Source organism: Rattus norvegicus, chromosome 2 (assembly GCF_021556685.1).
Source record: "Rattus norvegicus strain SHRSP/BbbUtx chromosome 2, alternate assembly SHRSP_T2T, whole genome shotgun sequence".
Classification (NCBI taxonomy): domain Eukaryota; kingdom Metazoa; phylum Chordata; class Mammalia; order Rodentia; family Muridae; genus Rattus; species Rattus norvegicus.
The window spans coordinates 236,554,866-236,578,804 of record NC_141535.1 but is presented as its reverse complement, the minus strand read 5'-3'; the positions used below and the strand labels follow the sequence as shown (position 1 = coordinate 236,578,804).

The window sequence follows — 23,939 nt, the reverse complement described above, 5'->3', positions numbered from 1 at the left end:
TTAAGAACCACAATTGCGATGTGAGAAAGCCCACTACAATCAATTACATGAACACACACACACACACACACACACACACATTTCCTCTTACATAGTGTTTCTACTGCATGAGCAAATCCTCATCCTAATTTTATGTCTTTTCTGTCTCCAACTAATGTTACTTTCAGACTTTCATAGAAGACATGCTCAGGATGTCTCTGGGGACCACACAATATTGTGACAGGTAGCCTCAGTGTTAAGACTACCATGTTCTTGGATCCTTGCTACTCTTGTTCTTATATAGTCCCTTTCCATGTCAAATCACAGCTGATGTTTATGATCCACAGAGAACTGAGATGGCAGGTGCATTATGATTTATGGAGCTAAGAGATGCTGCAGCCTCTGTACTTGGTACGCATTGTCTCTCATCTCTGGGGAAGAAGAGTCCATGTCTCTCATAGCGCTATGGAAGTCAGATCTTCCACTACCAACTGGCATCTACCCAGCCAACCAGTAAGCAAACTTCCTTCAAGTTAGATCCCGTCAGCTCAGTCAAGCCTTTAGATGACTATAAAACCTGCCCAAATATTAACTTTAGGCTCATGAATCAGATGCTCAAATAAAGTTTCAAAATCAAGTTTCCAACTCAAAGAAACATAATAATATCTGTTTATTGTTGTTTAAAAACACCTGCTTGAAGTTATCTTCAAATAGCGTTGAATGACTAATATACTGTAACTACGGTGGTGTCTAAAATTATACGGCATGCTATGGTAGGGCTAGGCACTGAATGTTGAATGACATGTCACCCAGCTGCTTTTTCTGCCTGTTCATTGTTTGTTTATGACCTGCAGAACCCCATAAAGCTCAAAGAATACGTTTTCCTACTTCCTGAATCTAACAATGATGTTGTTACCAAACATGGACGTTTTCAAACATAAAATGTCACTTTTGTTTGAATATACAGATGGTATTAATATTTTAGATCACTCATAGATACTTGTAGTGTGTTCAGATATGTGAAACAATGATAAAAAAGGATTGCTTTCCTAGTTCTACAAAGAAATCATAAAAGTAATAAGTATAGAATAAGAAAATAACCATCAAATTGTTATGACTACACATTACAGAATTAAAAAAAATAAAAACAATATAAATACTTCTATGTAATATACTTTCTTTGTTTAAAACTGTATTCAGCCTAAAGTTACACTAAATAAAAGTTATCACAAATAGGGTGATTATAAACTATAGTTATAATAAGTTTTATAGATAAGATACACTGAGTTGACATACCAGTATATGGAGAGATATATCTTTCTAAGAAGTAGTGGGAGACCAGAACATTTTTTCTAGAGTTAGAAAGATGAAGTACACACACACATACACACACACACACACACACACACACACACACACACACACACCTATTTCTAGCATTTTAAGATTCTTCAGGAAGGACACAGTCAAGGCTGGAGAGATGTCTCTGGAGTGTAGCAGTCTCTGTGGTATCCTCATTGTCCTCACAGCCAGGACAGTTAGATCTGTGAGTCCAAAGTGAAGCCTGGCATCTCAGCCAAGCTGATGACTTCTGTAGGACTCTGAGCCACTCCAGGCAGGATTTGTTAGACCACGCCTACATTCTCAGAGTCTTTTCTGTCTTGCTCTTGAAGAATGGCCATCACCAGGCACTCCTACTCTGAGAACTCCTTCCCCTCACCTCAAAAAGTATCTGGAACACACACACCTATTAACTACACCTGCTGTTTTCCTTCAAAGAAAACAGCCCCAAACACTAGGCCTACCCACCACACTTCACTTTATGCTTCTTGTTTTGATGACCTACAAGGCTCCCCACATTTGCCATCTGTTATCAGCTCTGAGCACAATGTCCCAGCTGACTCACCACCTGCGGGTGACACAGCCCTGTAAAATCATGTTTGTCTGGGGTTTTCCAAATGAGCAGTGGGTGTCTCTTTCCCTCTCTCATGGGTGAGGCAAATTCAAAGTCCTGGAATCTGGAACTTTCTACACAGTCTTCATATAGTAGTTACCCAAATACAGTTGCAATAAGATAGCTCCATAAATAGAAATCAGAAACTAGGTATCAGTTTCCTGAACAAGGAAGAAAGCATTGGAAAATTAACGGTTATCAAAATACTCCAGCGTTCCCTTTATGACCCAATGAACTGCATATTTTTTTCCCTGAAGCAAAGAAAATACTGCCTCTGACTTCTCAGAAGGCGTAGGCTTCTGAGATGATAGTGTCCTCTACGTATGTTTAAAGTTGTCTTGGACTAAACATAGACACTAATAACAGATGCTGAGCGGAGAGCTTATACTCAACTCTTAACTCTGGGGTTAGAAGCCAAAACATAGTTTACTTTAAATAGACTCCTCCAACCGTTCTCTGAGAAAAAGATGGGGCTGGGGCAGCCTCTTCTATACTTAGAAAAGTAAACCTCCCTTAAGGGTTTCAGTTTTGTTTTCCCAGGACTACGACCTAGGATAGTTTTACTCTCAAACTTTAAATGTAATATGATTTGACTACTTGTAATCTAGTCCTATCAAGCCTTTTTGAGCAACCTCAGAGAATGTGAATCACTCTCTCTCTCTCAATCTCTCTCTCTCGCTGTCTCTCTGTCTCTGTCTCTCTCTCTCTCTCTGTGTGTGTGTGTGTGTGTGTGTGTGTGTGTGCGTGTGTGTGCGTGCATGCGAGCATGCAGGTGTGTGCCTTCATAGCACTCACATGGAGGACAGAGGACAACCTTGGTCCTCACATTTCTGCTACAGACAGAGTCTCTCATTGGCTTAGAATTGCACCACAGAGGCCAGACTAGGGGGTCCCCAAGCTGACAGGGATCTGTGTGTCTCTACCACTTCACCAACACTAAAATTGCAGACACATATTACTGTTCTGGATTTTTTTTTCACAAAATCTGGGGATCTGAGCTCAGGTCTTCAGTCTAACAAGGCTTATTTTACTAAATGAGCTAGCTCACTGCCTAGAACACGGATTTGTTTGTCTGTCTGTTTTGGTAATCGTTGTCTTGGTGTTATGGTGAATAAATGCTGTCTACTATTTCACGTCTGTCTTCAGTCTCAGAAAGTCACCTGTGATATATATATATGTGTGTGTGTGTGTGTGTGTGTGTGTGTGTGTGTGTGTGTGTGTAACGATATGACTTAGTACAATAAACATTCTAGTGACAAATCAAGCTGGTGGCCCTTTAAATACTTCTGAAAGCAACATTAGAATTAACTTCTGACTGCTGTCCTACAAAATGAACCTTGGAAACAGCACTGAAAAGTGTGTGGAATTATGTAAAAAAAAATCATGAAATCTGCAGGTCTTACACATACACAGTTTGCTTAAGAGCTGCTACTTTTCAAATGAATGGCTGCTTTGAGCCTTTAAAGAGTGGCTCACATATGGGTTCCAAGATGCCTCTCATGTATACACAGCGAAGCATGCGTCACAGACCACCACTGTGGTGTTTTTAAAAAGTTTCACTCAAAAACATCGTTTGCTACCTTGTTTGATTTTTTTTTTCTTCTCCAGCTGAGATCTCTGGAGAAGGAACTCCAGTTGGATTCAGATCATGGGTCCGAAAGCACGCACAGGACTCCTCTTCTGGGCCTGTCAGTCTTGAAAGGGCAGTTTTACTAATAGTGCTTTGAGTTCTAGGGGCGACCCCTGGTATTCAGTGCTCTAGCGTTCTAGTTTTGATCTGATTATGACATGCAAGCAAGAGAGAAAGAGATAAGAACTATAAGAGCCAAAGGCCCCAGCGCCCCAGTTAGCATCTGGAAGGACTTACAGCAGCTGGGGTCACGCAAGGTCTTTACCTAAGTGCTGCTTAGCAACCGACCTTACCCCTACATCCCCACATCCCATAATGGGAGAAGGGAGAGCAAACTTCAGCACCAACAACCCAAGTCCAAGAAGTTTATTTGCTAAAATGGCTGTTTTAATACTATTTGACCCCGAAGTATCGAAAATTCATAACAAAAACAATTGTCTAACTTCAAAGTAATAATCACGGTAAAAGAATCAGAAGAAATTCTGTGTTGCAAATATCAGCTAACTTGGTAAGTACGGCAGGCAGACACTGTTTCACTTGCAAGGGAGCAAGTTTTGAAGGAAGTAAGGTTTGAATGAAGTAGCTTGTAATGGAAATGTTAAATAAAAAAAACAATAAGAACGAATGATAATTACCTCTGTTGTAATTAGTTCTTCAATAAGCGAAACAATAAATCATTTTTAAGTCTGTCCATTTCAGTAGCACTGGTATATCTAGAATGTCTAGAAAGGGTTCATCTCATGGCTAGCCTACCATGTCATTCAACAACTAAAGGACCAAGACATCCTTAAGTTGATTCCCTATGGCTGATTTCATGGTTTGTGTTTACTCAAAAGTAAGGAATCATTTGCCAGAAGCATAAACATGTGATTTGCAACAACTTTCTCGTAAGTGTTAGCTCAGAAAAGATGCTACTAACGTAGCTAATAGGAGGGATGGCGTAAGAACTCCTCCTGAGGTCCACAGTGCCTTGGCCAACTGCACCTTAAACTGCCTCTTGCTCTAATTGCGTGGCCGTATACATATCGCTAAGCCACTTTGTGGCCAAAATGAGAAAGAATATGTATAACAAACATGTTATATGATCAAGTAATTACTATAAACAGTAGTAAGTGAAAACTGGATTCGTGTATTTTTCAAACGTAATTCTCAGTCTCTTGTACAAATGCATATTTTTGAAGCAACAAACCTTTGCCAGTTTTACAAAGTGAAGGAAGGAAGGTAGAATTAAAGTTCCCACAACACATTGCATTTTACATTTTCTACACCTCCTTGGGCTCTGCATTTAAGTCTATTTATTTTCATTTAACGTGTTTGGGACTTTTGCTTGCATGCATGTCTGTGTATCACATGCATACTCTGCCCTCAGAGGCCAGAAGAGGGCGTTGGATCCTCTGGGACTGGAATCACAGAGGGTCATGCATCGCCATGGAGGCTCTGGGAATTCAAAGCTGTTCCTCTGGAGGGGCAGCCAGTGTTTCTAACTGCGGCGCCATTGCTCCAGCCCTCCTTGAGCCATCACTTTGAAGTCAACAGAATCATCATATAATTATGATGATGTATAATTCTCTAAGGAGTAAGCAACAAAAAGTCCTCTATGAATCTCCCTGGATAAATTGGACCACTATGGGTCAGGAAACTGGAGCCTTCCTGTATATGGTTGATGCCAAGGTCAAGTCAATATCCGTATAAGACCAGGTATGTTCATCAGTCAAATTAGTGATCCTCCAAGTCAGCTATGATAAGGCTTTGAGAAATGTTTGATTTGTTCACCAATCCCAACCACTGTCTACTGGTTTGTCTCAGGTTCTGAACGCTTAACGTAATTATTAATGGATGATGTGTGTGCTTTTTTTAACCATGAGAAGTTATTTATATATTACTACAAATGATTTTTCTTGCTTAGTAACAACAAGCTTTGATAGGAACAAGATGCAAAAACTAGGGCCATAGACTGGCGCAGAAAAGATGAAAGCCGATGAAGCTGGCTTACTGTCCATTTGAACAGCTTCGTGCTTTGCTTAGAAGCTTGACAGTGGATAAGCAGAGACTGGGTTGTGTTGGGGTGTGCAGATGGGGCTGCCACGCAAAGAACACGATGCCTAGTCACGTAAAATAGAGCGTAATAAGGTAGCACAGCACACGAAGCTCCCTAACTGATGGTGGTGGGGATGCTGTTTGCCCCCATCCTAGCGGTCATGAAATTGGCCTGGAAGTCTGTTATAGAAGCAGGAGAACACAGTGTGGGGTCTACTTTGCATTTCGAGTCAGTCTGATAGATTTTTTCAATACATTGAAGTCTTCAAAATAAAAAAAAATCAAACAGCAATCACGTTTTGGCTGAATATCACGGGGGGGGGGAAAGTCACACCTCTTTCTAAGTAGCTCGAGTAGAAGGCAAAAGCAGGAATTGCTAGATTTATAGTAACTGCATCTATGGTTGGGTATTAGTTTTCCTGCCTTGAACTGATTCCACATCTCAGACCTCCCCTTTCCTACCCTTAATGGCACTACAGTCTATCCTGAGCTATTTTCCAGGACCATTACAAAGCTCAGAATACTGAATGTTTTAAATAACTTAAATATTACAGATAGCTAATGTTACAGATAACTTTGGCTTTTTAAAAAATTATTAAATTTATTTCACTTCACATACCAATGTGAGTCCTCCCTCCTCCTATTATGTCCTCCTCGAGTGGATCCTCAGCCCCCACTCCTCCCTCCCCTTCTCCTTTGAAAAGGGGGTGGGGCCCTGTAGGTATCACCCCTCCTGCTACCTCTCCCTCCCAACCCCCCAGCACATCAAATCACTATAAGACTAGGGGCATCCTCTCCCACAGAGAAGGTGACCCATTTAGGGGAACAGGATCCACAGGCAGGCAACTGATTCAGGACCTCATTCCTAACTTTGGCTTTTTATTCATAGGGATTTTTTTAAGTCCAAAAGAATAATATTGAATTTAAAAGGCAGGTTCAAAAAAAGGGGGAAAGGTAGTAAATGAAGTAATTATTGGAGTCTTTGTTCTTTACACTGGGAAATTCACAGAGTTCTGTTGCTTCAAAGTGTATGTACTTGTAACAGATTTAGATCCTTAGAAAACATACTTGCCAGAAACACAGGTCCCGCTTTTGCTGGCATTGAGATAGTATTCATAAATACCAAAGTTCTGAGCCAGACTATTGGGAAAGATTCTTTTCACCTTCACAATCATAGTACAGTAAGACTGCCACCCTAAAAACCATCTTGGAGTGGTCATAAAAATGCCACAAATGGAAGAAGGGTATTTAATTAGCTCTGTTACCCTAGCCAGGGTAGTTCTCTGGACTAATTTTATGTACTAAAATTCACATTCTATACTTTTTAATCAGAAAATATAAGAAATGAAAGAAAAAATCTTCATACAGCTAACCAATCAGTGATCCAAGGGCTGCATTCCACTAAGACAGTCCAACACAAAATTGCAAGCTTCCTTAAAACATTACATTTTTTTGTAATGTTTTTTGTTGCATCTGTGGTTCTCCAGCATGAATTCATTATGTGAGAACATTGTCATGATGTGAAGAGATTGGACACCTCTATGTGGAACTTAAGATGTCTAGCCATGAAGGACAGGGCGAAGCTGTGTTTCCATGCATGCTTTCAGTTGTTCCTGTGTGTTCTGGCATTATACTTCCTGGCCACGAAGGCAACAATTTATTTTGCAGCTACATCAAAAAGCTAAGAAGTATTACATTTAGAGTTATTTTTACATCTACATTTTCTTTACTGTATCAAGTTTTATCCGGTACAATGTTAAAGTAGCACAACAAACACAAAGGCTGAGACACTCAGGAACACTTTAAGAATGGAGAAACAAACACGACTAGATCCCACTCAAGGACAAGGAAGCAAGTTACCTGTCTCCCCTTTGGACCCTTCTTCCCACGGACCCCAGGAGTGCCCTAGAATACAGAAAAGTCAAAAGCAAGCATTTATTGAATGAATGCATTGGGTAGCACAGCTCTTTTTTTTTTTCTTTCTTTCTTTTTTTTTCTTTAGTTTTCTTTCTTTTTTTTTCCTTTTTTTAAAAATTTATTTAATACTTAATAATAATTCTTTGGTTTCCGGGCAAACATCCCCCTCCCCCCTCCCCTTCCTTATGGGTGTTCCCCTCCCAACCCTCCCCCCATTGCCGCCCTCCCCCCATAGTCTAGTTCACTGGGGGTTCAGTCTTAGCAGGACCCAGGGCTTCCCCTTCCACTGGTGCTCTTACTAGGATATTCATTGCTACCTATGGGGTCAGAGTCCAGGGTCAGTCCATGTATAGTCTTTAAGTAGTGGCTTAGTCCCTGGAAGCTCTGGTTCACAGCTCTTTTTCTTAAATATCAATTAGTGGAATATATATGAGAATCATGCCCAGAAAAGTTTCAATATATTCATTTAACTTCAATATATTCTTGAAAAAAATAGATCTAATTCTCTCTCCAGAGAAGATTCCTGACGTCACTCAGGCTTTCAAAGGGGGTCCTTGCCTTCCCTGGTAATAATAGTTCTCTGTGAAGAATAGACACACCACCAATCATGGGACACCAGACAAACAGGAACATCTTACTCTCTCCAGCTAAAACAGGATGTCTGTCTTCCTGTGTCTCCTCTTTCTGTTTGGAGACAAGCACTTTTAATCAAATCCTTGCACTGCTTCCAGTTTTATGTGAACCAATTCCAGTAAAGCAAGGCAGAGAGGAGGAGTCCCTTACTGTTCCAGATCATCATTTACAAAGATGTCACCAGCCTTTCTTCAGGTTTCTGGTCATGTAAGAAGCCGTAGAGTGTAATAGTCACCCGTTGGGCTGGGTACCCAGAACACTGGTGGCCATGTTCTAAGCACTGTCACATCCTGCACGTGGCCAAGGATCAGTTGCTGTCTTTGTATCTGCCCCCACCCCCATCTCATAACAACTGCACTTAATGGACATTACAGGAGTTAATCCATATGAGGTGTTTGTATAGTAGTGTGTGTGTGTGTGTGTGTGTGTGTGTGTGTGTGTGTGTGTGTGTGTGCACAAACTTGGTAAATCATGTACTAGTCCCATCATTATTTATAATTTTTCCCATTTCAATCCACTTTGAGTTTGAGTATCTATTAATTGATTATAAAGCACCTGTCTTAATATGATCACCTTGACTTACGGTCATCTATGATCCCCAGAGAGGAAGAAATTCATCAGGACTAGGCATAGTCACACACATCCCTATCTTTATATTTTAACATGCCTTTTAAAATTAAAATTAAAATTTTCTAACCAGATATGGGCATACAATGTTTGCTACAGAAACTTCATTAGGATTTATAGAAACCTAATACTGCTTCTAGCAGGTGACTTCTCTTAGACCTGGTTTAATTGTTCAGGAAGAATTCCTCCCCTATAGATGAGTTTGTGATCCCCATGAGATCCCCAGGGGAGCACTTTAGACGTAATAGTTGAAGGAAATAACCTCACCCTTTCTCCTTCAGGTCCCAGCTGTCCCGCCTCTCCAGGAGAGCCAATGAAACCCTTCAAGCAAGAAAACAATCGTTACGTTGTCTCATTTCACTTCTTGCTCCATAAAATTCTAAGTAGAAGTATTTTAAATGTTATGTATATTAATATTAGATTTAAAGATGTAAAGATATGAACAGCTTCTCTTCATGTTACTGCTTTCTGTCAAATCATTACACACCAATCTCTTTTCATTGATACGAAAGAGTAGAGTGTAACCCAAGGCAGGACAGCGACGGCAAATCGACACAGCCAAAGCCTCTGTTTCACTGAGGCTCTGGGGCAGGAAAACACGTAGACCATTTATACACTAGGGTAGACTATAAGAGGCACAGGCCAGCGTGCACTTCAGTGAGGGGAGGGGAGGGGTGTCAGCACATAAACCTTGGTAAGCAGACAGAGGCTGCAGATGTACACAGCAAACCCAACAACGACAACTATGGGGTTGTAATTCGAAGCACACTCCATTTATGGAGTATTTTTCCCTTGTTCGCTTACTGACTAAAGATGGCTGCCATTTTCCTTTAAGGGTTTAGAAGCGTAAAGGGATGCCCCTGATGTGAAGCTGACTTCATTTTTCACAGATGTTTCCTGACCCCAGACAATGATGATGATTCCTGCACCATCAAATCATTCCCAACATAAACTGCTGTGAATCTCTTCCCCTCTTCATTTGTGTCTTCAAAGGCTTGGGTGTGCGCTTATGTAAATGATGCTACACTGTGAGCACAGCACATCCTGAGGGCAGTAACAACAAGTAAAGAATAGGAAGTGCATAATAATGAGTTGGACACAGCCTCGTTGGGACTGATGGTTCCTGTGCACTTGAAGGGAAAATGACAAACGCATTCCTTTCTAACTAAAATTGCATAAAACTCAAAACCCTTAAGTGTGAAAATGGTAAATACTTTGTATCTTTTCCTTCTCCTTTTTGCAGGCATACTTAACAAATGATGAAAAATGGCTACTTACTCGGACACCTTTGGAGCCTGGGTTACCCTCTGGTCCAGCTAAACCCTGATGTGAACAAAAGATGTTGTCAGGATAGCACAGTATGCCTGAGGAGCTAATAAATAGACTGATAAAACTACAAAAAGGTATTGCTTCTAAGGTTATAAAATTCCGAACTCAGTTTACCTAAAGAAGTTTACAGATGCTCAAAGATTTTTGGAATTTCAGAACCCAAAAGGCATTACATATAATGAATATATATATTGAATATATATAATGAATATATATATACATATAAATAAATAAAGAACATTGGCAGGTGTTGTCAGGAACAACAAACTATTTTTCTCTAAGTTATTTTTCAATTGGGAAATTATATCTTATGTTAAGAGTTACTCTTAACTTACTCTAAGATCTATTTTGGTTAGTTTTAAAGAGATGAATACGTTTTGAACTTCAACTCATGTATGTTTTCATACACACACCCTCACTAAATGCCTCCACTACACCATACATACAATACCTTCGGACAGTCTAAGTGCCTAGAATACAATTGTGTTAACAATGGATCAATTCTTACATTGCTATTTGCTACTTTTTGGCGACAAGGCTGTAAATCTACAGCCCGACATTTAACTAATTAGCTCTTGAACCAATCAAGTCTTGAAAAGTCTAAGAAGAAAAACTCTATTACTAAGTTATGTGGAATCGGGAAGGGAGTTAGAGGGAAATAGATACAAAATGTTTGAAATGGATTTCCAAAACTACGCAGTGCACTGAATTCATGTCAGAGGAAAGCGCTTCACAGTGGCATGTGAAGAACTGCCCATTGTTTCCCCAGTCTTCACAGGGGTGTTATTAAAATAACCATTCTTGTGCAGATACTTTCACACTTATTTCACTGCAATCAAGTTAGTGTGGGACTCAGTTAAGATCGCGGTTGCCTCTCAGGCGTCATAACTTCAAAAATTCCACCACAAAATACATCAGAAATATCTAAACGCCAGGCCTCCACATCTAACAAGCCAGTCCACTGTGGAATATTTGAAGAATTTTCCCAACTTTGATTTTGATTGTTTGTCTAAGCAATTCGCCACAGAGGAGAACTAACGTATCTGTCATTTGAACAGCGACTCTCAGGGGCAGAATGTGCCATGTGGCTGTGGAGAGGGACGTGAAGAAGTGTACATATAGTCACTGCACCTGCCTGCCAGGGTAGCCAGGCGAGCCAACATTACCAGCGAGTCCCGGAATTCCCTGAAATGAAAAATCCGTGAGTCAGACCTAGGCAAAACTCAGAGAACACCCAGGGAAACACATTTGGTATTTACAACACCCAAATTAAAAATGAAAAATCCCAGGGAATTACAGAGTATAGTGTGGTATGCCTCATACTGGAATTGTTATCTAAAGGAAAGAGGTTAAGCTAACGTTTTTAATAAAAATGAATAAAACCATTAAACAAAGGCCCCAAGTGTGATACTGGCCACTAATACGAAAGGGGAAAGAGGAGTCTAGCACTGGCTACATCAATGAGACCATTATTTCCGAGGAAGAGCAAGTGTGTTTCTTAATAGTGTTTCGTCATCAAGCAGCAGGATCAGTGAGCTTCCGCCCCTCACTTCTGTCTAAGGTAGACATAACCCTTCAGAGAGTCTGGCTGAGTAGGTAGATCTGGATGGACACATTCCTTTATAATGCCCCACAGAGCACATCTGGAGGATACTCGGACTGAATATCCATTTTCTGCTCCAAGTTCACACATTGAAATCCTAAGCCCGATCCTCAGACCTGGCGGGTTAAGGGGTAGCACGGCCTTTGGTGGGTAGTTCTGTTAAACAGGTGAAGTCTTCATGAATGGCCCTATATGACCCGGTTGTGAGTTGGGTAGCCCTATATGTACCCATCCAGGCTGGCCTATGGAGGCTCTCAGACGTTCAACCTCTAGGATGGGGAAAGAAACAGCTTTGTTGTGTATAAGCCATCTGGTCAGTGGACTTTTGTCACAGCAGCCCACGCTAACTTAGACACAGTGAGTTCACTTGGAGTTGACACCCTTTGTATCCTTGGCTTCAGTTACATTTTGCTCCAAGAAAGCTGATAGAGATTCAAAAGACAGCAGGAAAGAAATCTGCAGCAGAATGGCTGGAAAAATGAGGAAAAGAAATATTATTTTTTTTTCTTTGCATTCTGTCTCATGGATGTTTTGAAGGTTTTATCTATTTCCTCAGTAGTCCCAGCACCCACATGGTAGCTCACAACCATCTGTAACTCTAGTTCCAGGAGGTCACCTGCCCTCTTCTGAGCCACCATGTGGGTGCTGGACTAAACCCTGGCCCTCTGGAAAAGCATCCAGGGCTCTTAGTTACTGAGCCACCTCTCCAGAGACTCATCAATAGTCATTCATTTGTTTGTTCGCTCATTCATTCATTCATCTGTTTCCTCAGGGTTTATGTGTCTTAATAAAGTCCTAAATGAAGGGAAGCCAAAAGAAAATGTGCTGTACTGTTCTTATTTAACACCACCTGGCAGGAGCAGCAGAACAGTGGCAGGCTGTCTAGGGTCCTGTGACATAGAATCCATTCCCTGCTCACTGCCTGTAAAGAGAGAGCAGGCTGCCTTTTGTCTGCCACCTTCTGAGGCACAGGGAAGCACAACCTCCAGTTAAATACTGAAGCCCCAGAACTCCTAAAAAATCTGGAACATCAGGAGAAGGGAACAGACCCAGGGAAAAGCAAACTGAGGAGAGATTTCATAGTCCCCTCGCTCTCTGTGGTTTTAGCTTTTTTCTCCTGTTCCCCATCCTGTCCCCTTTGGCCAACAATTATTCCTTGCTAAGGCTGTTTTCATAGCACGTACTTTACCTGCACTTTACATCCCTTAAACCGATATTACTTTACATCTGAAGCAATGAAGGCATGTAGAAGTAATGATGGTGGATAGTCTAATGAATTATGAATGAACACTGGCCTTCTGAAGCTCACACAAAAAAATTCTTATCTACATGAGAACAATCTCTAAAACTGCATACGAAAAATATTGCCCTATTGATGTGAACTACATAAGTTATTTTATTCCTGTCATCTTCACTGAGCATGCTCCAAACACTAAGTTCATATCACCTTGTTTAACTTTTTTTAACTATAAAATAGATATTATTGCTCCTGTGTTATAGATTTAAGAAAAGGATATGAAATATTTCAGCCACCAGTGGCATGGACACCATGAGTAGTACATGGGACACTGGGACGCAAGTCAATGATTCTAATTCTAGAGACTGCTACTCTGTGTTAGCTCCCTAATGTGAGTATGATGTGCAGATAACACACTAGGAAAAGCCTCCTGCCTACAGCCTTTGCCTCAGTCTACTGACAACTGCTTTCTGAATGTCTCATCCCAAAACACACCAAGCTAAGTGGAGAGCAGCATCATGGGGCTTTGGGTTTGGATCCGAGGCTGGGAAGGGGTGAGACACATTTACGAGGCAGTTTTTATTTATAGGTCATTGTCTCTCTGACTAATGGGAACCACCATGCCTTACTCATTCCATTCCTGGCTACATTAGGTTAATGGAACTAGTTTTTTTTTTCAAAGTGAGTCTGCAATGGGACGCGAGGGCAATCTGATTCAGGCTGGCTTTCTAACACATCCCAGCTGCAGGGAGGAAGCAGGAGAATTCCATTCGTGTCTCAGTCCCACTGTCAAGGAAGCCAGCAGCGAGAGTCCCGCATAGTCTTGGTAAGTCGCTGGCATGCTATGGGACAGCCACACTCTAAATCCACTGTGACGAGCACAGAAACACAAAGGCACCGCGGCTGAGTTCACTCTGTGCTTAAAAACGGATTTGCAAAAATACAATTCTAATTGAGCAGTTAGGATCAGGAAGCGAGGACGCCTGTCCCAATGTCACTTCTCATGCAAAGAACGTCAAAATAACCATGCTCAGTTGGGAGACTTCATTACGAAGTGCGACAATGTCACTACACGTCTTTTCTGCACAGTCTTGCTTTTCTTACTAGCAAAACAGAGTAACAACATGTGCGTCACGTGACTCTTACGTGGAGAAGATGATCGGTGGACAGGAGTCTCTTCTACAGTGGAAGCAAGAGCTAAGAGCCAACGCTACTGAGTATTTGATTAACTAGCACATGTAAAAGATTAAGCATTCTACACACTGCAGTCCACCACAGTACAGTTCGGCAAAAAGTTCAGGCTCAGCCAGCTCTCAGGAAAATGAGATAATTGTGTTCTCAAGTGTTTGCTGGCCAATTTACTAACATTTTTCCCCCCAGAAATGAATGTTAGGATCACAGCCACAGTCTAAGTGAAATGAATCAATTACTGTCCTTGGCACATCTAGTATTCTCAGAGTTGAAATGCAAGATTATTTTAGTGGTTCCTCAAGTCACTACGGATTTTGAGTCTTCTCTTTCTAGTCTTTATGAAGGGTGTATGTGTGGACATGTGCATGTGTGTACACACAGAGCCAAAGGTTAACCTTGGGGCCATTCCTCATGAGTCACCTACCTTATTTTTGGTTACAGAGTCTCTCACTGAGAGCCAAGGTTGGTCCAGTAGACCCCGATCCAGGGACAGCGAGGCCCAGAGATCCTTCTGTCTCTTATGCGCGTGCTAAAATCAAACTCACGTCTTTGTGTCAAGTGCCTTAGAGCCCTACAATTCGAATTCACTGTGGCAAGTGCTTTACAATTCGAACTCATTCGTCCATATTTCCCAGGCTTTAAAAGTGAATCCAGAACCCCCCAGCTAGTACTATTACCCCTCAGAGCAATACCATGTAAATTAACAGAACCGGGCAATGGAGCAGTTTCCAGGATCCATTCAGTACTAACAGTACCGTCTTGTCGCTGATATCTGATGGATTGGGCTCCTTCATTGGAGTCAACATATTTCCTCCAAGGCAATGTTCTAGGGAGGCCTTGTCTCCCAGGGCTAATTCCTACCACCTTTCTCACACTCCTAGCCTGTAAATGCTCCCATGCCTTTCAGCCCTTGTCTAAGCATCAGGAAGCCAAGCCTGCATCTGCTGCTGATATAGACACCACCTTCCTGGCCATGGGTGGTAATTAGTAATCTTGAAAAATTGCACCACAGGGACCGGAAACGCAACACTGTCCTGCTTAATGCGCGAATCAAAGAGGAATCTGGCTTTGCTTCTTTATTTGTGCATTTCCCTCAGACACTCATCCTCACTCCGTACTGTGGAGTTTCCTTCAGGGCTTCCTGAGCCCTACTGAATCTTTGGTTATGTCATCATTACCTTAGCTGGGCTCTACGCCTCCCCTCTCACTGTCCGAGAGTATATATTTTCTATGGTACGATACCATTTTTTTTTCTGGTAGGAGAGAAAAGAAGTACCATGATCCAAACCCAAGCAGTTACAAATATAGGTTGACTTTTAAAGTGTGTGTGTGTGTGTGTGTGTGTGTGTGTGTGTGTGTGCACCCATACATCAGGATAACAATGTATGAAACATTTTAGTTTGAATTGTTGCTGATTAGGGTCTCATACACCAATTAGAACAGAGTGAATTCTAAAGCTGAAGGTCAGCAGTGCGCATGGACATGAATATTTTCTTGGAAAAGGGCCTGAAGTACTTAGAGTTCTCAAATGGACCTGTGAATCAGAGGTTTAAGACCCACCGTTCTGAACACAGCAGGAAAAGAGAAAGCAAAGGGGTAAAACATTGCCACTTGATAAGTTTGCTGATAAACTACAGCTGGTCAATTAAAAGGTGTTCTTTTTGTTCTAAATGGAAGGAGAATAACTATGAGGAAAAATTGAAGTGACAAGAGGAGAATATTTTCTCTCCAGAGTGTTCCTTTACACCCACCTTTGCGACCAGAGAAGACAAGAAAGCACTTACTTGTTCACCGCGGAGTCCGGGGAGCCCTGTGTGTCCTTTGAGACCCTATGGGGAAATAAGTGGAGATCTGGCATGAAAAGTCAACCCACAGAAAGCAGCTAACTAAATGTAGGCTATAAAGTCTGGGGACTTTAGTTTCTCTGTTTACTTGCTCTGTTGTTGCTGTTGTTGTTGATGTTGTTTTTTGACACTGGACAATGAACCCAGAGCTTCAAACACACCAGGCAAGCAAGCATCCCACCACTGAGCTATGTCCCCAGCCCCTAATTAGTTTCTCATCACTGCTTTCAGTTGTCTTATTAATGCAATAGTCTCTTGATTTATTACTAAACTTAAATAAGAATTTAATTTCTATTTTCGAAAACTAATTCTAAAAACAACCATTGTAAAAGGCTCCAATCTAGAATCTGCTAAATATACTGAGGCTTTTGAAAAGTGTGTTTGACTCAGCAATATTAAGACAGCATGCCTTCAGACATAATCTGTTTATAATTACTGAGAAGTTGGATCTTGTCCAGTCCTGTCTCTAATCCAGTCACTGTTGCAATTCATGAATGAACTGACCAAGAAAAGAGGCTGCTCACAGGTTCATCCGAAGGACCCTACAAAGCCATTTAGGAAATCAACTATTGAAGTCTTTTCTGGGTGAGTAGACCATGGAAAAATAGTAATTTCTCATTAACACCCTAGGTTATAAAATAGATGGTATAATTCACCCCACTAGAGAGATCTGCGACAGAATAAAAGAAGTTGAGAGAAAGAGGAGGGCAAAGACTTTGAGGCTTATTGATAAAATCAGAATCAAGTATCAGTGAATCAATATTCCATTTCCAGAGACTTTGGTGAACATAAAAGAACAATTCCTTTCATTTCTTTCTCTTTTGGAGTGTGTATGCATGTGTGCATAGATGCCCATATGTGTGCTTGTTGTATGCATGCATGCATGTGTGTGGCAAGACCATAGGTTGATGTCTAGTTTTTACTCAAGTTCCCTCCTTGTTTTTGGAGACAGGGTCTCTCAGAGATTTGGGGATTTACTGATTGGGTTAACTGGCCAGCGAACCCAGGGCTGTGTTACAGAACTGCACCCTCACACCGGGCTTTTGTACATAGTGCCACAAGTCTACACTCAGGTCCTCAGGCTTGGGCAGCTAGAACATTACTGACCAAAATCATATTCCCCACTCAAATTTCCTTTTCTAACCTACGTCATAGAATTGTACTGAAATGATGGGCTTAGGAGTTAAAGGCCAGATTCACAATCTTAGGAAACTCAGAGAAACTTAAGCAAAATATAACCGGAATGTGAACCAACCAGCTAAAAACATGTCCCATCTATATGTTTTAGTCGCTGTAGGTTGATAAGAGAAGGCAAGTTTAGGTAGAGACTGCCTTAAGGATTGGCTCCCCTAATGAGTCTACCTGAAAAGTAGATGCTTTCGGAAGCTCTAAGGATGTTAGAGTTAGAAGCATAACAAAGGCGCTGATGCACAGAGAGGTCTTGGAAGCTGCCATGGTTTGAATGCAGGATGGCCTCACCACGCATGGTGTCAAATTTGGTTCCCGGCATCACAGTGCTGGTGCCTTTGTTTTGGGAGGGAATTCTCTCTCTCATGGGACTGGCTTATGTTCTACCAGTTTAGGGAACATTTCTTTGTCCCTTTGTTCTCCATCATGAGTGGCAGCAAAGATCATGCAGCCACCACTGGAGGCCGAGCAGACATGGTCCCCGCAGATACCAGCGACATGCTTTTGGACTCTCCAGTCTCCAGAAATGGGAGAGATGAGATAAATCTCTTCTCTTTATAAGCTTTCCAGTATCAGACACAGCTTCAGCAATGTAAACACAGACTAAAACAGGAACCCAAGAGCAGACAGAAGCAGGAGCCTAGAGGTGAGCTTTATGGTCTATATGTAGACAGGTAGAGGGAAGAGGTAAAGGCCCGAGAGCCAATTTCTTTGTGATTAGGCTGTAAGAAGGAGGTGGGGAAGCCACCATGGGACAATGGAAGAGCAGAAAGAAATGGAATGAATGAACTATCTTGGCCATTGGGTACTAAAGCTACTGGTTCCCAAACTCCCAGTCAGATGTCACTCAATCCTATGACCTCCACTGTTTGTAGAGGAGGAAACAGAAGGGAGTTTCAGAAACAGAAGGGAAACATAACCAACAGCATGAAGAATGGCATCGCTTTGATAGATATATCAGGACCTGAGCAGTCGTCTTTCTAATTACATAATCTCACCCTATCTCATACTCACATGTAACCTGATTTCACTGCCGCCATTGTGTCCAAAATGATGAATGAAAAGGACACCTCCAAAGTCCCCATATCACCATTCACTTGTGTGTTACACCCACCATTCACTTGCATGTTATGCCCACCATTCACTTGTGTGCTATGCCCACCATTCACTTGTGTGCTATGCCCACCATTCACTTGTGTGTTATGCCCGACAACAGCTAATTTGTGCTGTGTTTTCACACGGTTTTAAGATGTTACTTTTTCAAGACAGCCAACGAGATTAATGTAATTATAAAATATGAGGCATCGTGTTCACTTGTTGATTCCACAAAGCCAGGTTGATTCCTCTGTTAGAGCTGGAGATAAGAATTCATATAGTGACTCTCTGATGTGAGGCAGAGCTCTCGTCTGAGAGAGTCTGGAAATCATGAAAGATCAGTAAGGAGCCAGGGCAGGAGGCGAAGGAGTTAGAGCGACTCTCTCACCGCCATCTTTCTGAGGAAATATGTGCTTTGTCACTCATTTTCGCTTCTGTGAGCTTCAGTCTACAACTACAGACTTCACACATTTCTCTGGCATTTCCTTCCTCCCTTACCAACAGCGAAACAGCATGAAGCACTGGCCTCACGTCTCTGGACTACTTTCCTAGACGCATTCTACATCAGTGAAATATCTCCTGCACGCACGTCCAACCCTCTTTCGGGGAACCTTCAGTCAGAGAGCCTTAGAAAATAGCAACGCCACCCGGCATAGCCTGTTCTTCATGAGTTCACTCCCAGCTGGCCTCGGCCATCCCAGTTGGCACTTGACCTCAGAGAGAGCGATACCAAACCTGACCATTAGCTCGTGAGATCACTTAGAATCAGGAATTTTGTCTAAATAAAGGGTGGCTGCTTCAATTACTCTATATTTTCTAGTAATATAAAACAAGAATGCTTCAGGTACTCCCTAGTGGGGACGGTGAGATCCCGTAAAAACAGGAAAAGGGAAAGTTGAGAGTGGTTGGAGACAATGCCGAGAAGAAATTGTCAGAGGAGAAGAAACAACTTTAAATGGTAGATTGAAGGGGAGGAAGAAGGGAGAGAGGGAGGAAGAGGAAGGGGAAGGGTGGTTGGGAAAGAGGAAGGGAGGAAAAATGAGGGAGAGAGAGAGAGAGGGAGGAAGAGAGAGGGGGAGGGAGGAAGAGAGAGGGGGAGGGAGAGAGAGAATGCACAGTAAACATCCACAAATACACCACTAAGCTACCCAGATCTGCTTGGCATCTGCCTGTCTCTACAAGGGTCATTATATTACAGCCCTATTTTTAGATTCTGTACGATCCCCATTTGCCTTAATGCTTCAGCAGGGATTGAAACTCTGACCCCCTCGTGATGGCCTATGGTACCACCCTTTGCAATCCAAAGCATCTAAGTGGAACAAGATGTTGTCTGTGTCTGTTTGCAGTGTTACTACGTGAACAGAGCAAGCACAGTGGGTTCTGGCTCCAATCTCTTCAGTGACTAGTCGTATCACGAGCCTTGGCGTCATCGAATGTAAAATGATAGTATTGAGATGGGTAATTGCTAAATTGCAGTTGCTAGAATTCGGTGAGCACAAGAACCCGTCGGAAAGGACGCCGCTGCTTTTGCAAAAATTTAGCTGATAGATGGACGAAAAGCGGATCTGAGACTCACTGTAGGCTTGAAGACACGGGATGAATTCAAGACTGCTGTACCTAAATGCAAACCCAATCTTGGGCTCCAAGGGTTGGCTCCTCAGTCCAACAACAGTAAAGACGGTTTGACGATGGAAGGTCCCCACAGACACAATCCTGAGCTGGTGACGCTATTTGGGGCACTCCGGACACCAGAATATGGGGCTAGTGGAGGAAGCCATCGCTGCAGGCACGCGTTTAAGATTATAGCAGGCCTCATCTCTTCCTAGCTCTGCTTCCTGACCATGTAAGGTGAGGAACTCTCTTCTACACACTTCCTACCATGACCTTCTGCCTCATCGTAGGCTCAAGTCAGTGGGATCAAGGAACATAGACAAGACTCTCAAGCTGAGAGCAAAAGGAAATAATCCCTTCCTTCATGCTGTTTACCAGATATTAGAACGAGAACGCTGGGGTGAGCAGAGTGAAAGAGGGTGGATGGCACAGAGCTGTTATAATCTAGATGAAAGACGTTTGCGAATCGCCTCCAGTGTGGTGAAGCTAGAGGCGATACATAGAACCCTTAAAGAGTCCACCCTGGCCCTTGGCGCACGCCTTTAATCCCCAGCACTTGGGAAGCAGAGGCAGGCGGACCTTTGAGTTTGAAGCCAGTTTCATCAACAGACTGAGCTCCAGGATAGCATGGGCTGGGCAGAGAAACCCTGTCTGGGAAAAAAACAAAAGGGGGGGGGCTTCTTTTCATGCCTTCAGTGTGGTCTTGCGGGAGTGGATAACGAGAGGGAAGGTGGATGGGAAATTACTTGAGCAGAATAGGGATTCTAACCGTGAGCATTTTATTTGACGAGGATAAAACATCTGAAGGTCGGAATTAACAATAAGTGATCCTTTTCGCCGAAGGTGCTGACAAGAATAGTGCAGAAACACCCCTTAAAGAACTCGGTCAAGACAGACTAAAGCACATTACAATAAATTAAAGAATTATCTAAAGTTTTTGACATGACATTCTCATAGCAGGAATTCCCACAAAAATAGAGCTTAGAATCTTTTTTTACTTAGAGATTTTAATTTTAAACTTACTTGTTTTTTATTAAATTAATTTATTTGTGCGTGGGCAGGTGCGCACGCAAGCGCGCACCACGGATGTGTGTGGAGATCAGAGAGCCAGCTACGGTAGTCGCTTTTCTCCTTCCATCATGGGGTCCTGGGATAGAACTCAGGCTGTGGGTCTAGGTGGGTAGCACCTCTACCTACTGAACCACCTGGCCAGGCAAGACTTGAATGAGAATACTTCCTTGAGTTACAACGGGCTTTTAAATTGAAAACCTGTGCGGAATTAACCACCGCAATGCCCAGCAATGGCAGCTGATTCTCAGGTTCTAGATCTAACTGTAGAGGCTGAAAAACCTTACGCCAAATGAAATTCTTGCCAATATTGAAATGTCAACAGCCCCCATCAGACCCAAGGGAGATTTTCAAAGCTGACAAGTTTTGGGCCACCCCTATCTTCCATCCCAGGGCATTCAGACCATGAGGCCTTGCCCTCCAACCCCCTGTTTGCAGGCAGGGCAGACATGGAGACAGGGGTGGTGGGTGGGACGGCTTGTAAGGGGTAGCTTTGGATTTAGATATTAGCACCACGGGGAACTAGCTCTGCAGACTTTTATAGGAAGGATGGGCCGGCGAGAGGTGATGTATAGAGCTGGCGCGATAGAAGGGTGGAAATCTTCACATTGTCTCCTCAGGCCCTGACCTGCAGCCAAGCTAGAGTCTTTTATTAGTTTTCCCACTGACATCCAGTAAGGATACACCTCCTCACTTGCTTTACACAGCTTGAGGGGGGACTGGAAAACCACAGAGGAGTCCGTGGAAGCCGTTTCTTCTTGTCCTCCTTCCTATGAACTTTCGCTCTGTTGTGTATCTTTCACTAGGGACTTTTCCAAATAACTGAATCAATTGCAGTCAAATAAAATAGGAGTTCATGTTGACTTATATTATTTAAAGCACGGTACTGCTTTCTGATATTCAAAGGTGCCATGCATCGTGACAGAGCGCTTCGAATGTTGGCATGTTTCACAGTTAGCTATTCGCATCCCCACATCCTCTCAAACCTATGAGAACCTTTGCATTTGAGTACCTCCTGACATTCTTACTCTGCAAGATAGCAGGCTTCCTTTTTTTTAAGGCTTCCATTTTAATATCGCAGCTGATGGGCTATTTTTAAAGCAATTTGAAAAGCTATCTTGAATCCAAGCTTGGACTCACATCCTTTGTCCTCGGTCCAACTCAGCATGCATTCTGGATTCAATTTATCTGCCATTTTGGCAAAAAAAATTAGTAAGTGGGAATTAAAAATATACTTTAGTTCCTAAGAAATACAAGAGTTACACAAAGAAGGTAAATAGAGGTGGTAGTGTAACAGCAGGGCCAGCAGTGGGGACAAACATTGCTGGATAGAGATGTACTATTTTAAAAATAGAAGTGAGGCTAAAGGGAGAAAGATTCAAATAACATAATTCTGTTGGCGAGTAGAGAAAATATTTCAGCCGTCTTACTTTGCCGTTTCACTCAATAGTACTTAAAGTTGTCAAAACTTTCCACATTCATTTTTATGTATCTCAACAGGTTTTGTGCAGTCACTTTAGTTTTTAATGTCACTTGCATTTGAGTTTGGCTTGTATTAGGAGAGTTTTAATATTTCCAGACCCTTTTCTGAGACAGGGAATAATGAAGTTATGTCATCTGTCATGCAAAACTGTTTATCCAGTGGCTTTTGTGAAGAACACCAGTGACTAACTTCCTGAATGCTGAAAGCCTAATAACTTAAACAAAGAATTAAACAATAATTTAAACAGTGAACTAGCACATAGAAATACTATGCAAAATTACCAAGAACACAGTCACTGTGTCAAATAGGCTGGCACTAAGTCCCAGGTCATCAGTGAAAGGCCTCAGGTGAGCTGTTTAGCCCTTGAAGACTTCAATTAATTTCTATTAGGCAATTCAGCATTACATACACACCCAGGGTGGTTTGTAAAAGTGCTCAGCAGACCAGAACATTGTACCAATAAAATAGATACTTCAGATATCAGCCGTGTTACAAAGTAATCCACAGAATGGCTCAACTGATAAAAAGATGTAATTGGTTCATATCAGGGAAAACTTAAGTACCTCAATTAGTTCTCATTACGTATGCACAGTTAGAAGCCCACAGACCCAGTCTCCTTGGGTCTCTGTCTTGCTCCTGTTTTAACTCCCGTGATGCTGAAAATAATATCTCTAGGCTTATTTTAGCTTCCTCCCTTAGAGAAGATGATTTGAGCTTAGGAATTCGTCTGACACTGGGGGAGGACTGCAAGAATGAAGGAATGGGGTGTGTGAGCATTGCTAGAACAAGCCTCTACTCTAGATTCCTCTAGCACAGATCCTGTTTGTAGGATCTGCAAATTCAATGATACCAAAAATTCAACTAAATTAAGGAGTTCAATGTTTAAAAGGTCATTAACTTTATAACCTTTTCAGGTCATAAACTTAAAAGGTTTAAAGGTCATTAACCCCTGAACATTCTCCCCAAATAGTGTCATCTGCTCTTATCCTTCCAAACAGAAAGGAACAGTAACATTCACCAGGCCCATTTTGAATGCAGATTTGCTGTATATTTGTATAAAATGCATACAGGTAGACAGTCTGATGGGAAATTGTCTCAGCCCAGCTAAGCAATCAGCAGGTCTGAGTTTAGACTATATCCTTGTGTGCTTTGCGTTCTTAACGTTACCTGGTTTTCAAAAAATGAAACAAAACAAAACAAAAATTGTCCTCAGTTTCCATTAAAGGATGCAATTGGAAAAGAAAGAAAATGTTTTCAGAAATGAAACAATATCAACTCAAAAGTTTGAGCATTTTTCTGAGCTACTGTCACATCTTGTTAACCATGGAGAGTTTGTTTATTAGAGAGGGAGGGAGGGAGGGAGGGAAAGGGACAGAGAGCAGCTGTCACGTGACTTGCTATGCACACGTGACTGCGGCTCTTTACTTGCTGTTGCCAAGACTCCCATGCAACCTGTTACTAAGTGGAAATGACAAGCCCTCCCTCTACAGCCCTCGTCTATTGAAGGTGTGCT

The 23,939-nt window shown here is 42.1% G+C and overlaps 1 protein-coding gene across 3 annotated transcripts in view; it reads right to left on the bottom strand.

The window, feature by feature from the left end:
- Col24a1 (collagen type XXIV alpha 1 chain) overlaps positions 1-23,939 on the bottom strand; it is a 257,704-nt gene that overhangs the window by 197,732 nt on the left and 36,033 nt on the right. For all 3 annotated transcript variants that reach the window (XM_087631264.1, NM_001447429.1, XM_087631268.1), the window contains 5 exon segments: positions 15,922-15,966; positions 11,238-11,291; positions 10,056-10,100; positions 9,045-9,098; positions 7,461-7,505 (listed from right to left, as the gene is read on the bottom strand). In XM_087631264.1, coding sequence (XP_087487390.1) covers positions 7,461-7,505; positions 9,045-9,098; positions 10,056-10,100; positions 11,238-11,291; positions 15,922-15,966 — 243 coding nt within the window.